The 23,588-nt window shown below is 40.0% G+C and overlaps 1 protein-coding gene across 1 annotated transcript in view; it reads left to right on the forward strand.

The window, feature by feature from the left end:
- The first annotated feature begins 698 nt into the window (after positions 1-698).
- The window catches only part of POPDC1 (popeye domain cAMP effector 1), a 41,125-nt gene continuing 18,235 nt past the window's right edge, over positions 699-23,588 (forward strand). The window contains exons 1-6 of the mRNA XM_068985090.1: positions 699-924; positions 4,476-4,600; positions 7,147-7,334; positions 8,430-8,538; positions 20,508-20,675; positions 21,612-21,753. Coding sequence (XP_068841191.1) covers positions 699-924; positions 4,476-4,600; positions 7,147-7,334; positions 8,430-8,538; positions 20,508-20,675; positions 21,612-21,753 — 958 coding nt within the window. The remainder of the gene's footprint in view (positions 925-4,475; positions 4,601-7,146; positions 7,335-8,429; positions 8,539-20,507; positions 20,676-21,611; positions 21,754-23,588) is intronic.

Consider the following 23,588-nt stretch of genomic DNA (forward strand, 5'->3'; position numbering starts at 1 on the left):
ATCCCCTGGAGTAGGAAATGTCATGCTACTCCCATTTTCTTGCCTGGAAAACACCTGGGCATAGGAGCCTGACAGGCTGCAGTCCATGGGGTTACAAAGAGTCAGACATGACTTAGCGACTAATCAACAACAAAACATCCTAAGCCTTCAAATAGTAAATAACAAGGTGTTAATTTTTCAAAGTATTCAGAAAACCCATTTTCTAGTCATTTTTCCTGTGTTTGGATTCAGTGTCTCTAATGGCAGCATAATAGAAAACTATATTAAATAACTTTTAAATTGTGGTTTATGAATATTGGTGATTGTTTATAGGCTAGTTAAATCCTTCCTTCCTCTCTATCCCACCAAGTATGTTTATAAATAAATAAAGTATTAATAAATAAACGTTTTGATATGTATAGGTATATACATCAAGGAATAGTTAGGCACTAGCCTAAGTATTTTATATATTTCATCATAAAGTCAGTGAAGTATTATCGTCATTAACAGATAAGAAAATGGATACATTTAATATGTGACAGAGTGGGAATTTGAACCTAGGTCTGTCTAATTCATAAGCACCAGACAAGTCTATTTACCAACATCTAGTTCACAGAAATAATTTTGTATAATATAATACCCATAGGGGTGGGTGATAAGATACAGCTGTCATTTTTTGACTGTCCTTTCATTTTTTCATTTTTACAGGAATTTTCAAGATGAATTATACCATGTCTAGCCCACTGGCAGAAGCAACTGCAGTAGGTTTTACGCCTGAGTTAGAAAGAATCCTACCTGTGCCTTCCAATGAGACCACTTGTGAAAACTGGAGAGAGATACATCATCTAGTTTTTCATATAGCAAATATTTTTTTCGCAGTTGGATTGGTTATTCCAACTACACTTCACCTTCATATGATACTTCTTAGGGGGCTGTTAGCTGTAGGTAAGATACTTAACTGATGTTATATAAAATTTTTCTATAACTTGCATCTGATGGGCTTATGTATTGGGGAGGGTCTATAGCGTACCAAAACTGTGAGCCTTCATTAGCAAATTAGCAGTACATCAAGTAAGGCAGAACATAGGCCTTCACCCTTTTGTACTTCAGATAAAGCTAACAACATGTTCATACATTGTTTAGATTTTCCAGACATCAGAAATCCGTTTGTGAGTAAGAGTGCAAACTTTGGAGCCAGACTGTGTTTTTACAATCCTGGTTTCAGCACTTGCCAACTGTTATTAACTGGGGTAATAACCTTTCTATAGCTCAGTTTCCCCAGGTGTCAAATAAGGGTAAAAATAATACCACCTCCTGGGGTTTGAGAATTAGGTGAGTGTTTATGAGTGTGTGTGTGTATGTGATATTTGACTTACAGTAGTGCCTGGCATCGGAGAAGGCAATGGCACCCTACTCCAGTACTCCTGCCTGGAAAAATCCCATGGACAGAGGAGCCTGGTGGGCTGCAGTCCACGGGGTCGCCAAGAGTCAGACACAACTGAGCGACTTCACTTTCACTTTTCACTTTCAGGCATTGGAGAAGGAACTGGCAACCCACTCCAGTGTTCTTGCCTGGAGAATCCTAGGGACAGGGGAGCCTGGTTGGCTGCCGTCTATGGGGTCACACAGAGTCGGACACGACTGAAGTGACTTAGCAGCAGCAGCAGTGCCTGGCATATAGTAAATACTCTATAGTTTTAACTATCATTATTTGAATAGTCGTTTACTTGCTGGGAGCAGTAAAGCAACACTGGGAACAAAAATAGTTGCCCAGACACAATAGTTCAAATAAAATTTTAGGGAGATACTCTGTTAACCCTGATGAAGCAAATTAAAATAATCCATATCAAAATACTAAAACAGATGAATTTACCATTTTAGCCAGTGATTCTGGACAAGTTACTCTCTATGTGATTATGTCCCTGGTGATTCATTTATTCAGATGCATTTTTGAGCATCTGTAAAATGTCAGACAGAAAGTGAACAATGAAGTCTGCATCCTTGAGAAAGACACTGTTTTGGAGGCCAGAGAGAAACAGGTGGGCAGTCACATAGGACACATCAGATGCTGTGATGCAGGTGGGCATTCCAGTGCCAGGGAGAAACGGACAGGGTGATGGGCTCAGCGGGAAAGCAGACCAGGGTGTGCTGCAGAGACGGCAGTGGAGCTGGCTTTGGGAAGATGAACAGGATTCCTCTGAGTGTGAGTGTGTGTGGTATCCAGGTCAAAGGAGAGGAGGGGGAGATCCAGCACATTGAGGGAGGATGAAAAGTAGCTCACTGTGCCTGAAATACATGATAACGACAAGGAAGGGTCAAAGAAAGTGCTGGAAGGGTGGCTGGAAGGTAGGGTTCTGTGGCTGTTACCTCTGGGTCAGGTAAGGATTATAGCAGGAGGAACAGAGCATCGAGGGAAGAAATAAAACCACACCCGATAAAAAAGCAAAATAATTATGCCTTTTAAGACAGAACTTTGGAGGTGGAACAGACCAAGGGAGATCAGCTAGTCCAACACTGTAGAAACAAAGCAACTGAGGCCTTGGAGAAATCAAATGAATCATCCAGGGTTAAGACCAGAGAAAACTAGCCAAACCAGGACTATAATTGGGGTCCTCCAGCTTCCCAGTCAGTCCTTCCATCATGTTACCCTGTCTCCTTTAAGTAATAAGATTTTACATGTCTTCAGTATTTGCTGTGGCAACCCACTCCAGTATTCTTGCCTGGAGAATCCCATGAACAGAGGAGCCTGGTGGGCTACAGTCCACAGGATCGCAAGGAGTCAGACATGACTGAGCGACTTCACTCACTCACTCATTAGCTAAAGAACATTAAAATTTTTACATTTTGGGTTATTATTCAGGTGCCCCACGTCATTTTAATGAAATTTTAAAATTGCAAGTGAATAACCTTTTAAAAATGGAAGACTTAGTTTTTCTGTGTGTATGTGCTGTTGATATATTTGTATTGATAACTGATATGGGTAATTTTAAATTTAAAATATATACTGATTCTCCCATCATAAAGCCAATCAAATTTGTGCAGATTTGAAACCAACCAACCAACTGATTTGTGCAAATTTGCACAAATCTTTTGGAAAACAGTCCTTTAATGTCATCAGAGTCTATAAAGCTTATTCTCTTAGCTCACTGTTGGGTCATCCACCCTAAGCAAGTAGTCACAAGAACAGATACATTTTTATATATAAAGCTGCTTTTATAAAAAATTACAGGGACTTCCCTGGTGGTGCAGTAACTAAGACTCTGCGCTTCCAATGCAAGGGGCTCGGGTTTGATCCCTGGTCAGGGAAATAGATCCTGTATGCCACAACTAAGACCTGATGCAGCCGAAATAAATAATTTTTTTAAAAATTACAGCCAAAGTATTTCACCTGTCCGCCAGCAGGGAGATAGTTAAATTATGGTTTATCAGTTACAATCAATTAAAACTATGTATTCAGTTCAGTCGCTCAATTGTGTCTGATTCTTTACGACCCCATGGACTGCAGCACGCCAGGCCTCCTTATCCATCACCAACTCCCGGAGTTTACCCAAACTCATGTCCATCGAGTCAGTGATGCCATCCAGCCATCTCATCCTCTGTCGTCCCCTTCTCCTGCCACCTTCAATCCCTCCCAGCATCAGGGTCTTTTCCAGTGAGTCAACTCTTCGCATGAGGTGGCCAAAGTATTGGAGTTTCAGCTTCAGCATCAGTCCTTCCAATGAATACCCGGGACTGATCTCCTTTAGAATGGACTGGTTGGATCTCCTTGCAGTCCAAGAGACTTCCAAGAGTCTTCTCCAACACCACAGTTCAAAAGCATCAATTCTTTGGTGTTCAGCTTTCTTCACAGTCCAACTCTCACATCCATACATGACCACTGGAAAAATCATAGCCTTGACTAGATAGACCTTTGTTGGCAAAGTAATGTCTCTGCTTTTTAATATGCTATCTAGGTTGGTCATAACTTTTCTTTCAAGGACCAAGCGTCTTTTAATTTCATGGCTGCAATCACCATCTGCAGTGATTTTGGAGCCCCCCAAAATAAAGTGTGACACAGTTTCCACTGTTTCCCCATCTATTTCCCATGAAGTGATATGAAGTGCTTTAATGAAATGAGAAAATCACTGCAATAAGTAAAAAAGTAAGTTTTAAATTGCGGATTCATTAGGTTTGCCATCAGTTAAAAATACAGAAAAACTGAGTCAGTATTAACTATCAACAATGGCTATCTTTTAAGTAGTAGAATTATGAGGTTCTGTTCTCCTTTTAAAAATGACTTTTATACTTTACAAGTTTTCTGCAACAACATGTGGTTTGGTTTGGTAATCAAACAAAAACCAAAATGTAACAAAGTGATATTTGACATGTATTTCCAAGATGTGTTTGGAAATATTTTATATACAGAAGATGACAAATGTATTAAGCTACATACTGAAGCTACAAGACAAGCTTGTTAAGCTACAAGACATCTTACATGCCTACCTCGTTGTTCACAGGATGTGCCCTTTATGTCGTCTGGGCCACTCTCTACCGATGTGCCTTGGATATCATGATCTGGAACTCGGTGTTCCTGGGGATCAACATTCTGCATCTTTCATATCTTTTGTACAAGAAAAGACCGGTAATTACTAACAATTAATTAATAAGTAAGAGATTTTAAAGCTAATCAAGTACTTTGTTCATATTTGAGAATGAGCATCTAATATCTTTAGGCCCTTTAATATCATTTTTCTGAAGATGAGACTTTTTGTGTATATATGCCTGGAAATGAAATATTTGAACATCATGAAATTTGTTCCACAAACGAGTTTTTAAAACATTTTTAATCATTAGGGCAATTTAGACATGAAAGAACATGACAGTATTCTCTCTTTTTAGTCATCTAAGCTCATTATTTCTTCTTCCTATTGGTATTCAAATGTCATTTGGTAATATCTTTGTCTAGTTATAAAATTAAGTGCTCATAGACAACTTTCAGAACACACTAATGATTTACAAATAGCTCATGTTATGTTTTATGCTAGTTTTTAAATGTAATAGCTTTTTTTTTCCTATGTCCAAAATACTCATTTAAGGAAATCACCATTTTCAGTGAGTTGTAATGAAGACAGTAATATTTAACTTTTTCTTTTCCACTCCAACTTATCTTGCTGTGTTTCCTTGGTCATACCAAGAACAAATTGGTGCTAACAGAAAAGGAAAGTAGCATGGCCTCTAGCAATCACTGCATAGCTGTTTGTTGACTGTTGACCGTCAAAGCACGTGCAAATATTCAGTAGAGCAAAAGACAACATGCTTGCTCTAATCTTATGTTCAAGGCCAGACATGCACATAGAAAAGTGTTAGAAACGATAATTCTTAGGAAATGACAATTTCCCTGATACAGATTGATATGTGTCATAGACATTCCACTAGATTGTGACCTCCTCAAACCTTGTAACCCACTCTGTTTTGCTTACTGTATTAGTCAGTTTTCACTATGTTATGCTGTGTAACAGTCTGAAAGTCTCAGTGCCATATAACAGCAACACATTTCTTCATCACCTAATATATGGACTGTGGCAGCTGTGTACAGCTGTAATTCTATTCCACGTGTCTTCTTCATTTCAGGGTCTCTGCTGAAGCAGCAGGTTCTATTTGGACATGCATTGTCACAGCAGAGAGAGAAATAGAACAAAAGAAACACTTACTGTTTCTTAAAACTTCTGCTCAGAAGGAGCATATATCAATTCTGCTTGCCAGAGCAACTGACATGACCAAGCCTGATGATGTGGGAGTAGGATGGGGTGAGAGGATACACGATCCTCTTTCATGGGTGGAAGCAGCCAGGAGCTGCAAACAATAGGATCGTCTACCACGCTTATTGTTGTGTTCTCTGTTCTGGCCAAGCATGGCTGGCATGTAACTGGTGCTCAAAAAAACCTTTGATAAGTGAATGCTTTCAAAGAGAGGAATTTAGAGGGCTTCATGGAAGAACTGGGACTTGAGCTAAGGCTGGCAGGATGAGCAGATTATGAATTTAAGTCAGTTTTTCAGTTCATATATTCATCGTGCCACACTGGCTAGTGTGCACGCTGAAAGTGAGACAGATCTGTGATTTAATTAAACACTCATTACGAAAGCTCTAGAGTGGAGAAGGTAGATGATAGCAATAATAAGGATTTCAGCTTCTCAATATCAGAACTTCCTAGAATCCCACATTCTGAACATAAGATTCAGTAGTTGTTGTTGATGTGATAGTGCCACCGAGGAAGTAAATCACTCAGTATCTGTGCTTTTGTTTCTTCTCAGGCTATAAGCCTATCTTTTTGAAAAATATAAATGCTAATTCTTCATTAAAATGAAACAGCAGGAAAGTGAGAGTGTCAGAACGGCTGCAAGTGACATCTGAGCAGCCCTGATCTCCTGGGTCTGTAGCTTCATGGCATAGCTGCTACAGATTTCATGGAGATGGAAGACCACTTGAACATCAAAGTTCATTTGCATGCAGTACAGATTTCCCAGACTAACGCTGAGCACACAGATAGGCTTGACTTGGGCCTTAGATAGTCTGACAACAGAGGCGACTGAGCCATTTGAATTTTACATTCTTCACTTTGCTTTGGAATAAATACATGAGAAGTAGTAATTACAGCTAAGGATATTTGATTTCCTGTATTAACTCACTAGATAATAATTGCACATAAGAAAAACATTTAATACATCAATCTTTGTAAATTTATTTCCAAGTTGATTCCTAATTTATATACTTATTTCCTTGCTGTAATATTTCAGTTACTGTAACTTCCTTCTGTGAAACAGAAATGTTCTAAAATGAAAAGCATTTATTAATATGTTATTTATAGAAAATGCTAAGATGGGCAAGGTGAATACTGTGACAACAATCAGAACCTCCACGGTTGCTTGACAGTGCATAGAAAGATGTAATCAACAGTGCAGATCTTCACCATATGCTGTCAGAGTTCAGCTTAATTGCAAAAGTGCCCTTTTAGCATCGAAACTTACATCACCACTTACTCTTGGTGTCAGATTCCACTGACCAAAATATAGAAGGGTGAAGGCATGAATTGCAGATCCGTTTATTCTGAAAACTCTATTAAGACCACAGCAGCTGATGTTTCAGGGTTGCTACATTAGGTGTGGCATTCGGTTACTGCTTGCTTTCAGGTAAAGATCGAAAAGGAACTCAAAAGCATCTACCGGCGATTGTTTGAACCCCTCCGTGTGTCTCCAGATTTGTTCAGAAGATTAACTGGACAGTTTTGCATGATCCAAACGTTGAAAAAGGGTGAAAGCTATGCTGTAGAGGAGCTAACCTCAGTTGACGACCGTCTGAGTATTCTCCTGAAAGGAAAGTAAGTGCTCTATGGAAATCAAAATGCCTTGTTTGCCTGGAATCTTCTGGCCTCTGGGTAGGAAATGAATGGAAGGGAATGTTGCAACTAATGGAGTAAGTGGTCATGAAGGTAAATTCTCATCTGGACAACTGCATTATAGAATGTTACAGAGTAATGTGGTAACGTTATGTAGGATTTCTCTCAGTGAATCATGTTGCTAATCAGGATTTTTACTTGTGAACAGTTTTCACCTTTTTAGTAAGTTTAATGAGGTAAAACTGGAATAGGTTTAAATTGAGTATTAAAATTTAAGAAGCTTATGCGTGAGTCTGAGTGAACTCCAGGAGTTGGTGATGGATGGGGAGGCCTGGTGTGCTGCGATTCATGGGGTCGCAAAGAGTCAGACACGACTGAGTGACTGAACTGAACTGATCTGATGCATATTTTAGAGGTGACTTGCTTATTTTTTTGAATATCACAAAAATGCAGCTTCTAGGAATATCAGTCTCCTGGGGAGACAGCAGTGTCTATTTTCTCTCAGAAGTGTACCAGTTTGAATAATGAATTATATGGTCATTCCAGCTAGACACTCAGAGAAGGCAATGGCACCCCACTCCAGCACTCTTGCCTGGAAAATCCCATGGATGCAGGAGCCTGGTAGGCTGCAGTCTATGGGGTCACTAAGAGTCGGACACAACTGAGCGACTTCACTTTCACTGTTCACTTTCATGCATTGGAGAAGGCAATGACAACCCACTCCAGTGTTCTTGCTTGGAGAATCCCAGGGATGGGGGAGCCTGGGGGGCTGCCGTCTGGGGGGTTGCAGAGTCGGACACGACTGAAGTGACTTAGCAGCAGCAGCAGCAGCTAGACACTGATGAAATTAAACATGTCTGCTTCAATATGGACACTTTTTTCCCCTTGTTGTTAGTGAAACTTATTTTGAAACTAATACGTGTGCCCTGGGAAGTGCTTTTTAATTATGTCAGTCTCCTGTCGGGTCTTTAAGATTTTACAAAATAAAAAAACCCATAAGATTAGGGAGATTTTAAGGCTTGTCATGTTATGTGTGAATTATTATGCACTTATTAACACTAATTTCTGTTTTATCAGAATGAAGGTTTCCTATCGAGGACATTTTCTGCATAACATTTACCCCTGTGCCTTTATAGATTCTCCTGAATTTAGATCAACCCAGATGCACAAAGGTGAAAAATTCCAGGTATGTTTTGGCATGATTTTTAAAAAGATTGAAACTAGTTAATGTCTTATTCAAAATCCAAAGGATATGGATGGAAAAGTGACCATGACTTATTGAAAAAAGAGATTACCATATGGTATAGATAGTATGATCCCATTTTTGCAAAAATTTTTTAAAATTTATTTTTGGCAGTCCTGGGTCTTCGTTGCTGCACGCAGGCTTTTGTCTAGTTGCAGAGAATGGGAGTTACTCTTCAGTGTGGTGCATGGGCTTCTCATTGAGGTGGCTTCTCAGGTGGCAAGGACTTAGTTGCTTTGTAGCGTGTGGGATCTTCCTGAACCAGGGATCAAACCTGTGTCCCCTGCACTGGCAGGCAGATTCCTAACTACTGGACCATCAGGGAAGTTCCTTGTAAAACTGAAAGTGGTGTGTATAGGTACACAAGAAGAGGCCTATAAATATATATCCTGATTTAGCCATTATGTTAACACTTATTTCTGAAGGTCTGATTGCTTTGTTTTCTTCCTTTTTGTTTGTATAATTTTTCCATAGAGAACATCTAATGCTTTTGTTATGAAAAAAAGGAAAAGGTCAGTTATGGATAATCAGTGTACTTAAAACATGTAATTGGTTACTTTTACTGGGGAAAAGCAGGAAACTGATTTTGCCCTAGAGAACCTACTTTGTTAATCCTCATGAAAAAAAATTTAACCACTGTACTCTTTTAAATGTAATGAATATATTTAAGGGCAAAGAATGAAGTTCTTTACAGTTAGAATAATTTGAAGTACTCAGCCTGACTCTTTCACTATCTTAAAAAAGAAAACAAAACGCTCCATTATGTGATACTTCGTTCTAATTCTTCCTGTGAATGTCCAGCTGTCCTATTTTATTCCCCTCAGTATTGTCAGGAAAGTAACCAAGAAAATGGGTGAGAGTTTCCTTAGTCTGAGCCTCTAGATAAACAGCAGTAAGGAAGTATCCTGGGAATAGGGTTTCTTATGAACAGGAGCCGTGTTAGGCATTACTGACAGGAGGGTTGATGTAAACATTTAGGTGGGAAGTGGAATAGAAGGGGATGCTACCACCTGGCAGAGGAAAAATCAGTGTTTCTTGGTGACAAAGTGTTATTGTTGAGTCTCATTTTGAGATGCCGCACTCTTAGGGATGCCACATGGAGATACAAGGGGACATTCCCAGACACTAGCTAAGTGGATTTACAATGGTTTCAGGCCTGCCCCGCTCCTACCCTGCCTGAGTAACCACACAACATGTTAAAGTTATGTGCGTTTACTAGAGGGTCTCATATAAATTTACTACCTGGCTGCAATGTTGTCCCCAGGCTTGCTGAGCTAAAGATACAGAAGGAAAAAGCAGAGCCTACATCCTGCCTCCTCTAACTTACACACTCCCTTGGGTTTTTCTGGGGTCAGCTCTGCACTGAGATTTATTCTTACAGTATCTTTAATCACCACCACCTATAAACTGGTCCAGGGCCACTTCTTTCCTCTCTCCCTCATTCCTCTGACCTGCTTCCAACTTCTTCTTCCAAAGCCCAACATTTATCTGTTGCATCTATTTCTGTTTATAGTAGCAAGTGATTTTACACAATAACTGTTTCATAGGATCCTGAGGAGACCAGCATTTGGGGAAAGGAAGGGGACTGAACCTCCTGTGTTTCCAGCAGCTTGTAGCCCCTGGGACATAGCATGTACTGTCTTTAACACTGGACTTCAAATTATATGTGTAATTAAATTAACATACAAAGGAATTTCTACCTCTCATCACAGTTCTCCTGCTTCTTCAGGACAGGGGATTGGGATTTGGCATTTGAGAAATAGTCCTCATGATTGATTTGCTTCTCATGTTTCTAAAAACATGACCAAACTCAAGGTACCCTACCTGGGTGAAAAATACTGGTTCAGCCTCCCCAAGCACTAGTTAGCTTTTCTCTGCAGAGAGTCTGGTGTGGCTGATTGATCAATGGATAAAAACTGCTCTGGCATCATCGAGCCTAAGTCCCATACAGTTGAAGACTCTCATCAGAGTAAGCCCTCGGGAGAGATTCTGTTTTCATTGTTCACCAAATGTTCCTATTGGCGGATACTCAAGAGTAAAAATAGCTGTTGCACATCTGTGTAGGAGTATATTGCCTCTTCCTGAAGCAAGTTCCCAGATGAAAACCATCATGTGCTCCCAGAGTCAGCTTTTCACTCTCTATGCCAGTGGCAGAGGACACGAAATTATCAGTGGCCAGACTTCTGCACCTACACACCCTCTTACCTGCTAATTTCATTTTTCTCTAACTCTGGATAGTTATACGTGTTCTGACAAGGCGCTGCTTCCTTTGCACTTTCGTTTCTTTAAATTCATTCTTTGGTAGGGGTGCTAGTGAATTCAACAGTAGGATGGAAGGAGGAAAGGAAGCCAGTAGAATTGGCGGCTGTCCCTTGAGATCACACAGTGAACATTGTTCAGGAACGTGCGGTAATTATGATGACAGGCAGTGACAGAGCTGACCCACCAACTCTAATCAGCCAGCTGCTCCCTTGGCACTCTGCTAGGACTTATAGACACAGGCTGCTGCTGAGAACTCTTGGGAGAATCTTGAGTATCAATACCACAAAAGGCAGAAGTAGTGTTTTGTGTCTTATTTCTTCTTTGTACAGTCATTTCATCTCCAGTGAGCTTTGCCATTTTCATTTTTCTTTCGGGTTCTACCTCCCGCTGTTGCCTTCCCATAATCGATAGCACATCCTGTGCTGTGAAGCTTGAAAAACAAACCTTTATTGACTTTAAGGGAAAAAGAATGTCTTGGAGGCAGATGTCCAGGCTCTGGTGAAATAAAGGAACACTGAGTTTTAACTCCTTTTAAATAAAACCTTCTCTTAGTGTTAAGTAAATCTTTGGGTTGAGTTGCAAAGCAGTTTAATCTGCCAGCTTTGGCTCTGCTGTGTTTTAGTGCGGATGAGAATTCAATAAAAATTAGCTGAATGGACCACTTCTGGGACATTTTCATGTGTGAAATGTTGTGCAGTACACAAAGAAAATAATAAGGTCTCCCCTGAGGACAGTCAGTCAGTCATAATGTCAGACTGCCATTTCCCACGCTAGCACATTCAGCATTTCCCTCCGACACCTGGTTCTTGATAAGGTGTTTTCATTGAGTGAGGGTGTAAGATTGATTTGGGACTAATCCAGCACCTTGAGTAATTGCAGCAAACCTGGTTACAAATGCTTTGTCTAATTCTCTACTTGAGAGAAATTCTTTTGTGTCTTCCACTACTTTTAGTTTATTTTTTTAGGCTTCTATTTCTTCTGTAAAATTCTTCACAAGAACTCAAGCATGGCGCTGCTGAAATACCCTAATAATCTAAAAAGCAAATGTATTTTACGGAAGCTTTAAGAATTCCTAGGTGCTTCAAAAAATTCCTCATTAAAGATATGTTTCAGTTGGCTGCTGTGACAGGAAATCATTAAGTAAAACTGTCTATTTGACAGAAATGAAGCATTAGCTATCTAGTGAAATGACCTCAGTCAAAATGCTAACTACCTGCTTCCAACTAAATGCTTGACCTTGTGGACTTGGAAGACTCAACTTCCCAGGTGTCACTAGTGGTTAAGAACTCTCCTGTCAATGCAAGAGACGTAAGACTCAGGTTCCATCCCTGGGTTGGCAGATCCCCTGGAGGAGGGCATGGCAATCCACTCCAGTATTCTTGCCTGGAGAATCCCATGGACAGAGGAGCCAGGGGGGCTATGGTCTGAAGGGTCACAAAGAGTTGGACATGACTGAAGTGACTTAGCATGCATGCATAGCTTATTATATGAATACTGTTACTATATTTAAATTGAATAATAATTTAAACAGGTTTAAAGTACTTTTCAACCATCAATAAAAAATGGTTTCCTAGTCACATATAAAGCAATGAAGTTAGAATACATCCTCTCATGCACACAAAAATAAACTCAAAATGACTTAGGGACTTAAACATAAGACATAATACCATAAAACTCTTAGAAGAGAACATAGGCAAAACATTACCTGACATAAATCATACCAATGTTTTCTTAGGTCAGTCTCCCAAGGCAATAGAAATTAGAACAAAACAAACAAATGGGGCCTAATCAAATTTACAAGCTTTTGCACAGCAAAGGAAACCATCAAAAAAAGTGAAAAGACAACCTACAGAATGGGAGAAAATATTTGCAAACGTTGCAGCTGACAAGGGTTTAATTTCCAAAATATACAAATAGCTCATACAACTTGACAACAACAAAAAGTCCAATGAAAAAAATGAGCAGAAGAACTAAATAGACATTTCTCCAAAGAAGAAATACAGATGGCAAATAAGCACAAGAATAGATGCTCAACATCACTAATTATTAGAGAACTCTAAATCAAAACTGCAATGAGGTACCATCTCACTCTGGTCAGAATGGCCTGGAGAGGGTGTGGAGAAGAGAGAACCCTCCTACACTGTTGGTGGGAATGTAAGTTGGTGCAGCCACCATAGAAAACAGTATGGAGGTTCCTCAGAAAACTAAATATAGAATTACCATATGTTCCAGGGCATATGTCCACACAGAGCTATAAGTCAAAAAGATACAAGCACCCCATTGTTCATTGCAGCACTATTTAAAATAGCTAAGACATAGAAGAAACCTAAATGTCCATCAACAGATGGATGGATCAAGATGTGGTACATACATATAATGGAATATTACTCAGTCATTTGCAGCAATATAAATGGAACTAGTGTGGATCACAATAAACTGTGGAAAATTCTGAAAGAGATGGGACTACCAGGCCACCTGACCTGCCTCTTGAGAAACCTGTATACAGGTCAGGAAGCAGCAGTTAGAACTGGACATGAAACAACAGACTGGTTCCAAATAGGAAAAGGAGTACGTCAAGGCTGTATATTGTCACCCTGCTTATTTAACTTATATGCAGAGTACATCATGAGAAACGCTGGGCTGGAAGAAGCACAAGCTGGAATCAAGATTGCCGGGAGAAATATCAATCACCTCAGATCTGCAGATGACATCACCGTTATGGAGAAAGTGAAGAGGAACTAAAGAGCCTCTTGATGAAAGTGAAAGAAGAGAGTGAAAAAGTTGGCTTAAAGTGCAACATTCAGAAAACTAAGATTATGGCATCCGGTCCCATCACTTCATGGGAAATAGATGGGGAAACAGTGGAAACAGTGGCTGACTTTATTTTTCTGGGCTCCAAAATCACTGCAGATGGTGACAGCAGCCATGAAATTAAAAGACGCTTGCTCCTTGGAAGGAAAGTTATGACCAACCTAGACAGCATATTCAAAAGCAGAGACATTACTTTGCCAAAAAAGGTCCGTCTAGTCAAAGCTGTGGTTTTTCCAGTAGTCATGTGTGGACGTGATTGGACTGTAAAGAAAGCTGAGCGCTGAAGAATTGATGCTTTTGAACTGTGGTGTTGGAGAAGACTCTTGAGAGTCCCTTGGACTGCAAGGAGATCTAACCAGTCCATTCTAAAGGAGATCAGTCCTGGGTGTTCATTGGAGGGACTGATGTTGAAGCTGAAACTCCAATACTTTGGCCACCTGATGCAGAGACCTGACTCATTTGAAAAGACCCTGATGCTGGGAAGGATTGGGGGCAGGAGGAGAAGGGGACGACAGAGGATGAGATAGTTGGATGGCATCACCGACACAATGGATGTGAGTCTGAGTGAACTCTGGGAGTTGGTGATGGACAGGGAGGCCTGGCGTGCTGCAATTCATGGGGTCGCAAAGAGTTGGACATGACTGAGCGAATGAAATGGAACTGAAATGGAACTCGTGACTATCTAAGTAAAGTAAGTCAGAAAGACAAAGACAAATACCATATGATGTTACTTATATGTGGAACCTAAAATATGGCACAAATGAACCTATCTACAAAACAAACAGACTCACAGGCATAGAAAACAGATTTATGGTTGCCATGGAGGCAGGCGTTAGAGAGGGGTAAAGTGGGAGTTTCAGGTTAGCAGATGTAAGGTATTAAGTATAGAATGTTTAAACAACAAGGCCCTACTGTATTGCACAAGGAACTATATTCAATTCCTATGATAAACAATAATGGAAAGGAATATTAAAAAAGAAGGTATATGTGTATAACAGAAGCACTTTGCTATATAGCAGAAGTTCAGTTCACTTGCTCAGTCACATCTGACTCTTTGCAACCCCATGGACTGTAGCACACCAGGCCTCCCTGTCCATCACTGACTCCTGGAGTTTGCTCAAACTCATGCCCATTGAGTTGGTGATGCCATCCAACCATCTCATCCTCTGTCGTCCCCTTCTCCTCCTGCCTTCAATCTTTTCTAGCATCAGGGTCTTTTCAAATGAGTCAGTTCTTCCTATCACCTGGCCAAAGTATTGGACTTTCAACTTCAGCATCAGTCCTTCCAATGAATATTCAGGACTGATCTCCTATAGAATGGACTGGTTAGATCTCCTTGCAGTCCAAGGGACTCTCAAGAGTCTTCTCCAACACCACAGTTCAAAAGCATCAATTCTTCGGTGCTCAGCTTTCTTTATAGTCCAACTCTCACATCCATACATGACCACTGAAAAAACCATAACCTTGACTGGATGGACCTTTTTTGTCAAAGTAACGTCTCTGCTTTTTAATATGCTATCTAGGTTGGTCATAACTTTTCTTTCAAGGACCAAGTGTCTTTTAATTTTATGGCTGCAGCCACCATCTGCAGTGATTTTGGAGGCCCCCAAAATGAATCTGTCACTGTTTCTGCATCTATTTCCCATGAAGTGATGGGACTGGATGCCATGACCTTAGTTTTCTGAATGTTGAGTTTTAAGCCAACTTTTTCACTCTCCCTTTTCATTCATCAAGAGGCTCTTTAGTTCTTCTTCACTTTCTGCCATGAGGGTGGTGTCATCTGCATATCTGATGTTATTGATATTTCTCCTGGCAATCTTGATTCCAGGTTGTGCTTCATCCAATCCAGCATTGAGCTTGATGTACTGTGCATATAAGTTAAATAAGCAGGGTGACAATATACAGCCTTGATGTACTCCTTTCCCGATTTGATGCTATAAGAAATGGTATTCAATCTTATAATAACCTATAATGAAAAAGAATCTCAAAAAGGAGAAATATATATGTATAAACAAATCCCTCTGCTATATACTTGAAACACTAAATCAACTAAACTTCAATTTTTAAAAATAGTTCTAAGCAATGGTTCTAAGCAAACTATAATATCATATTAAAAGTATTTTTGCCTCATGGAAAACTTAAGGTTATTAAAATGGTTGGAAAAAAGTTAAATGCATGTGCAATATCACCTGTGCAATGGCACCTTCTTTTCCTGGATGATTTCCAACTCCTCCTTTACTTCTTCCCCCACTGTGCATGAATTGTATCTTCCAAAGGTATGGATGACGTCTTTGCAGAATGAAGGGACTTCAACTTTCTTAACTCTTTCTTCAATGCTTGGATGCAGGACTGGGTCATCCTGAATGCCCAGTGCTCACCTTCTCTAAAAATACTCCCTCCTTGAGAATATTATTCAGTCGCCTTTTGTTTACATACACATCTCCTACTGTTTCTGGGAACTCGAAAGGACAGGCTTCTATGTCTCTTGACCTTATACTTCTCTTCCTATAAATCTTTTTGTTCTTGGTCACATATCCTTACTTATTACCAGCTTGCTCCACTAGAATGTAGGCTTTATGACACTATGTTCAGTTGTTCTTTACACAGAGGATTCTTGATGGTGAGTCAGCCTTATGCTCACTTCACCACATGGCTTTCTTGGTGATTGTCTTGATGAATCTAGAACATTTCCCAATCTAGAACAGAATCCCTCAGATGAAATGGAGTAGCCATCATGGTCAACAAAAGAGTCCGAAATGCAGTACTTGGATGCAATCTCAAAAACGACAGAATGATTTCTGTTCGTCTCCAAGGCAAACCATTCAATATCACAGTTATCCAAGTCTATGCCCCAACCAGTAACGCTGAAGAAGCTAAAGTTGAACGGTTTTATGAAGACCTACAAGATCTTTTAGAACTAACACCCAAAAAAGATATCCTTTTCTTTATAGGGGACTGGAATGCAAAAGTAGGAAGTCAAGAAACACCTGGAGTAACAGGCAAATTTGGCCTTGGAATGCAGAATGAAGCAGGGCAAAGACTAATAGAGTTTTGCCAAGAAAATGCACTGGTCATAGCAAACACCCTCTTCCAATAACACAAGAGAAGACTCTACACGTGGACATCACCAGATGGTCAACACCAAAATCAGATTGATTATATTCTTTGCAGCCAAAGATGGAGAAGCTCTATACAGTCAACAAAAACAAGACCAGGAGCTGACTGTGGCTCAGATCATGAACTCCTTATTACGAAATTCAGACTCAAATTGAAGAAAGTAGGGAAAACTGCTAGACCATTCAGGTATGACCTAAATCAAATCCCTTATGATTATACAGTGGAAGTGAGAAATAGATTTAAGGGCCTAGATCTGATAGATAGAGTGCCTGATGAACTATGGACAGAGGTTCGTGACATTGTACAGGAGACAGGGATCAAGACCATCCCCATGGAAAAGAAATGCAAAAAAGCAAAATGGCTGTCTGGGGAGGCCTTACAAATAGCTGTGATAAGAAGAGAGGCGAAAAGCAAAGGAGCAAAGGAAAGATATAAGCGTCTGAATGCAGAGTTCTAAAGTATAGGAAGAAGAGATAAGAAAGCCTTCTTCAGCGATCAATGCAAAGAAATAGAGAAAAACAACAGAATGGGAAAGACTAGAGATCTCTTCAAGAAAATTAGAGATACCAAGGGAACTTTTCATGCAAGGATGGGCTTGATAAAGGACAGAAATGGTATGGACCTAACAGAAGCAGAAGATATTAAGAAGAGGTGGCAAGAATACATGGAAGAACTGTACAAAAAAGATCTTCACGACCCAGATAATCAAAATGATGTGATCACTAATCTAGAGCCAGACATCCTGGAAAGTGAAGTCAAGTGGGCCTTAGAAAGCATCACTACGAACAAAGCTAGTGGAGGTGATGGAATACCAGTTGAGCTGTTTCAAATCCTGAAAGATGATGCCATGAAAGTGCTGCACTCAATATGCCAGCAAATTTGGAAAACTCAGCAGTTGCCACAGGACTGGAAAAGGTCAGTTTTCATTCCAATTCCAAAGAAAGGAAATGCCACAGAATGCTCAAACTACAGCACAGTTTCACTCATCTCACATGCTAGTAAAGTAATGCTCAAAATTCTCCAAGCCAGGCTTCAACAATACATGAACCGTGAACTCCCTGATGTTCAAGCTGGTTTTAGAAAAGGCAGAGGAACCAGAGATCAAATTGCCAACATCCGCTGGATCATCGAAAAAGCAAGAGAGTTCCAGAAAAGCATCTATTTCTGCCTTATTGACTATGCCAAAGCCTTTGACTGTGTGGATCACAATAAACTGTGGAAAATTCTGAAAGAGACGGGAATACCAGACCACCTAACCTGCCTCTTGAGAAATCTGTATGCAGGTCAGGAAGCAACAGTTAAAACTAGACATGAAACAACAGACTGGTTCTAAATAGGAAAAGGAGTACATCAAGCTGTATATTGTCACCCTGCTTATTTAACTTCTATGCAGAGTACATCATGAGAAATGCTGGACTGGAAGAAACACAAGCTGGAATCAAGATTGCCAGGAGAAATATCAATAACCTCAGATATGCAGATGACACCACCCTTATGGCAGAAAGTGAAGAGGAACTCAAAAGCCTCTTGATGAAAGTGAAAGAAGAGACTGAAAAAGTTGGCTTAAAGTTCAACATTCAGAAAATGAAGATCATGGCATCCAGTCCCATCACTTCATGGGAAATAGATGGGGAAACAGTGGAAACAGTGTCAGACTTTATTTTGGGGGGCTCCAAAATCACTACAGACGGTGATTGCAGCCATGAAATTAAAAGACGCTTACTCCTTGGAAGAAAAGTTATGACCAACCTCGATAGTATATTCAAAAGCAGAGACATTACTTTGCCGACTAAGGTCCGTCTAGTCAAGGCTATGGTTATTCCTGTGGTCATGTATGGATGTGAGAGTTGGACTGTGAAGAAAGCTGAGCGCTGAAGAATTGATGCTTTTGAACTGTGGTGCTGGAGAAGACTCTTGAGAGTCTCTTGGACTGCAAAGAGATCCAACCAATCCATTCTGAAGGAGATCAGCCCTGGGATTTCTTTGGAAGGAATGATGCTAAAGCTGAAACTCCAGTACTTTGGCCACCTCATGCGAAGAGTTGACTCATTGGAAAAGACTCTGATGCTGGGAGGGATTGGGGGCAGGAGGAGAAGGGGATGACTGAGGATGAGATGACTGGATGGCATCACGGACTCAATGGACTTGAGTCTGAGTGAACTCTGGGAGATGGTGATGAACAGGGAGGCCTAGCGTGCTGCGATTCATGGGGTCGCAAAATTTGAACACGACTGAGCAACTGAACTGAACTGAGAGCTGCTGATGCATTTCTTAAATGCCAATGTGTTTCGTTTGGTGGATTTATTATTTAATATTATTTAACATAATATTTTAATATTATTTAACATGATAAATAAGTACAGTTTTATTTTCCTGGGAACCCTGACCCATCTTTTGTAGTCAAACCCTCTGATTTACTGAAGATCAGATTTCAGCCACTTATACAAGGAGAGAAGCTGGGTTTTCTGTTTTCTCTCCTAGTAGAGAGAAAACATATCCTTTCATCTGAAATACATTTAGTTTTCTGACTAACAAGGGGTAAAGAGCTCCTTTGGAAACCTTTGCTCTGGGCCCAGGTATGACTTCATGTCAATTTTGAAAACTTTTATTAATCTCCCACTTGGAAAGGCATTGGGTTTAATGTTAAAGATATAAAAACACTTTTTGCCTTAAGTATTTGTGTTCATCTGTTAATTCCTTCTTCAGTCAATCTGCACTGAGCACCCCTCTGTGTTGAAAGCCAGGCACTCAGTATGAAGGTGCAGTCCCTGCCCTCAGGGTGCTCAGCAGAGAGAATGGACCACGGATGAGCTGGAGTCAGTGATAGGCATGCCATGTGAAGCTGACGGAAGGACCTGCCTGGCAGGAAGGGCATGTGAGGATGAGCTCCTCGTTCTGGAGAGAGGATTTCTTTACGGAATACTTGGGCTCTGCACAGTGCAATTACAATGCTCTCCCACTTTCTTATGTAATGACCCTAAAGGAAAGAGTACGGTTTCCCAGTTCTGAGCTAGCTGGAGCTTTTCTGTGTGTGTCCCCATCATGCTATCCCTTGGTAGTTCACACATGAGAAATACCTGTGACAGAAGGAACCAAAAAGGACCCTTACTAGCCTTATTCATCAATGGCAATCTGGGTCCTAAAATCAACTCACATGAGCTCATACTTTCATTCTCTAGTATAATAATCCAAGTATAAAGAAATATTTAGCCATCTTGAACACTGCTAGTACACTCTAGCAGTGCTATTGACATGGAGGCCAATCTTCTATCACCAGACCTCACAAAACAGAGCAACAAAACCTGAAGACTTCATTTCCACTTAGCCTGCAGAACGCATGCTCAGTTGCTTTGGTCATGTCCAGCTTCTTGCGACCCTATGGACCATAGCCCACCAGACTCCTGTCCATGTGGATTCTCCAGGCAAGAATCCTGGAGTGGGTTGCCATGCCCTCCTCCCGGGGATCTTCCCGACCCAGGGATTGAACCTGCATCTCTTATGTCTCCTGCACTGCACACGGGTTCTTTACTGTGTCCAGTGTACAGACTGCTTGATTTTAAACATAATGTTATATTTATAGAATCTTGTGTTTATGAATCTTATTTTAACTAATATGATAAAACATTGCTACAATAGTATCCATTAAATTATTCCACTCTTCCCTTGTCCCAAGTTACTGGCATCATAATTCGTATACATTTTTCTTTCTGTTTCTTTGGCAGGTCACCATTATTGCAGATGATAATTGCAGATTTTTATGCTGGTCAAGAGAAAGATTAACTTACTTTCTGGAATCAGAGCCTTTTCTGTATGAAATATTTAGGTATCTAATAGGAAAAGACATTACAAACAAGCTCTACTCATTGAATGATCCCACCTTAAACGATAAAGTACGTATTTTTCTGAGTCCCTTTACTTTGTTAAATACACAAGTAGAGTGAGGTATCCCTCCTTTATGCAGTGTATAGGTTCCTGAATCTTCATTAACTAATCATGAATTAGTTCTTTGTTAAATGAAGTGGGGATGCTTATAATTGAGAGACCCTTCAGGGGATCATTTCTCAAGAATGAGAAAATACCATGTAATTATTATATCTCCCATGACCTAGTGAAGTTGTCTGCACATGTCAGACACCTGATATGTAGTGAGGATGTGCTGTCCTCTTCATAAAATGCCTTTCAAGGAATCTAAAGAAGGTGGTAAGTGAGACGGAGGACTAAGGGCAATGTGTGTGGGCCAGGGAAGGCAGGGCAGACTGATAAATGCTGATCAACCCCAGCAAGCAGGAGGTTGGCATTTTAACCCCGTGTCTTCCAGTCTTGCACATCCCACTGATCAGGTCCCTTTCCAGAAAGCCCATAAGTGACAAGAGAGGTATAGGATGGAAGCCTGTGGCCATTCATTTAGGCATTTCAGAGCTATATGGATCTTCAACAATTTGCAGTTAGATCTTCATTTCCCCATGTTTGATGAGAAAGAAATTTAAATGATTACAGAAGAAAACTAGCAAAACATTGTTTCCATAAGTACTGTTCCCCAGGGACTATGAGTATGGGTGTATGCACTCTTCAAGTTATCTTGTCTAGGCTGTTATCAAATTAGGTTGGTGCTTAGCATTTTTCAGATTAATAAATAGTCCAGTGAGTATATTAAATTTTTATAATGTATTTGCAGTAATAGCTTATAATAAAAAAAATTATAGCTACTATTTATTTGGCACTATGTACCAACAGTTCTTTATTTCAAGGAAAAGTAAATGCTACTTACAGGAAAGCTATGATCTAAGTCCCATAGCTCTCAGAAATCTTAAAACTTTGCTTTACAGAAGATCAAAAAGTTGGACCACCAGCTCAGCCTTTGCACTCAGTTGTCCATGCTAGAAATGAGAAACAGTATAGTCAGCTCCAGCGAAGACGAAGACGGCTTACACCAGTTTCTTCGGGGCACCTCCAGCATATCCTCTCTTCGTAAGTTATCCCCTCCCTGGGATTCTGATGGATGTTGCTAGAAAAGGACAAATGACAACTTTGATCAGAAAAGTAACTTTTCAAGTTGAAATTATTTGACAACCTAAAGGTAACAATAAAAATAATCACTTTTTCTAGCTTTTTTTCTCTATTGCCCATCAGGTAAAATCTAACTAGAATTCCTATTTCCATTTCCATTTGCCATATACTTTTCTCAAACTGTTGAGTGGAGTAGTATGAAACAGTCCATATGGCTTTCTGGGCATGGTCTTCTTGTTTTCACGATTTTCGTGGAAACTACATCCAGTGTTTAAAATGGTAGGAGGCAACAGCTGGAGGTTATACTGCCAGCTGGTTATCTGGAGGTTATACTGCCAGCTGGTTATCTCAATGTGACCACCCAGAGTTAACAAGTGATCAGTTAACAGAACTTTCCCTAAGATGAAGGGGGCCACTCAGCTCTACTGTGAATCACCTCATTCACCGAAAGGCAAGTTTTTCAAGATTCTGCTATAGCTTAGATTGCTTTAAAACATTTTAAATAGCACTAATGACACGGACGTTAAAGTTAATAAGATGCAACAGAATTATTTCAAGAGATGCTTAATGTTAATACTTAAAATTATTTCATAATAAGTATTATTCCAATAATGGCGGTGTAAGAATGTTGAACCAATTTATGGGAAGTAGCAGACAGGCAGATTCTCTCACTGCATGAACTAAAAACTATTCATCTTTGCAATCATATGTAAAACCAAAGTAACTTTTAAGAATGTCCAGATACACATTCAACAATCCTAAACATGTATGTAAATGATCTTGTAACTTTGGATGCTTTAGAGAAAATGGATCAAGGATTTTAAGTATTGCACATTATTGCTGGAATTGACAAGGCCATGTAATTGGTGTAAGTGTCAAAGCAAAGACTAGGCACAGAAGTGCATTATGGGCCTAAAGGAGCTTTCAGAAATAATACAGATGAGAACCTAGAAATGGCTATATTTTATTCCAAAGTAACTTTTTGAAAGTACAACTGAGGTTGACCAAACTCTGAATCTACTAGCATGTCAGATGTATTATCTGCCTTATTGAAACAGTTTGGTGGTCATTAATAAGTATTTTTCAATGGACCCATCTTAATTACTCATACAGTGATTTCTAAGAAAGGCCAGCAGAAGGGGAATTACACTGAAATATTGTGTGTGATTATTCTTCCTGTTGAATGGCTTTTTTGTAGTTTTTATAGTTCTTCAGCATTGCTGAGGAAGCCCTGAGAACAAGCAGTACATGGGATGGCCATTCATTTTCTTAAAATCAGCTTGGTTTTTCTGTAGTATTTTATTGTATAATCTAAAGCTTTTGGACATTTTGAAAGTGAAAGTGTTAGTTGCTCATTCATGTCTGACTCTTTGTGACCCTATGGACTGTAGCCCGCCAGGCTCCCCTGTCCATGGGGATTCTCCAGGCAAGAATACTGGATTGGGTTGCCATTCCCTTATCCAAGGGATCTTCCCTATCCAGGGATCAAACCTGGTTTTCCTGCATTGCACGCAAATTCTTCACCGTCTGAGCCACCAGGGAAGTCCTTTGGACATTTTAACATTTTAGAAAAGAAAACCTTCTCTAGGGTATGTTGTTTAAACAGAATGAGAACATTTTTTCAAGATTAACATGTGTACTATGCTTGCCTCCAGAAGCCTAGATTTCCAGGTATTTTGTGGATAGATTACACATCTTGTACATACAGACCTGGCTCCTTGCTCTAATAATTATAGTTGTATGACTTGGAATAAATTGCAGGACCTTTTTAATCTGACATGAGCTGTCATATCAGA

Source organism: Capricornis sumatraensis, chromosome 13 (genome assembly GCF_032405125.1).
Source record: "Capricornis sumatraensis isolate serow.1 chromosome 13, serow.2, whole genome shotgun sequence".
NCBI lineage: Eukaryota > Metazoa > Chordata > Mammalia > Artiodactyla > Bovidae > Capricornis > Capricornis sumatraensis.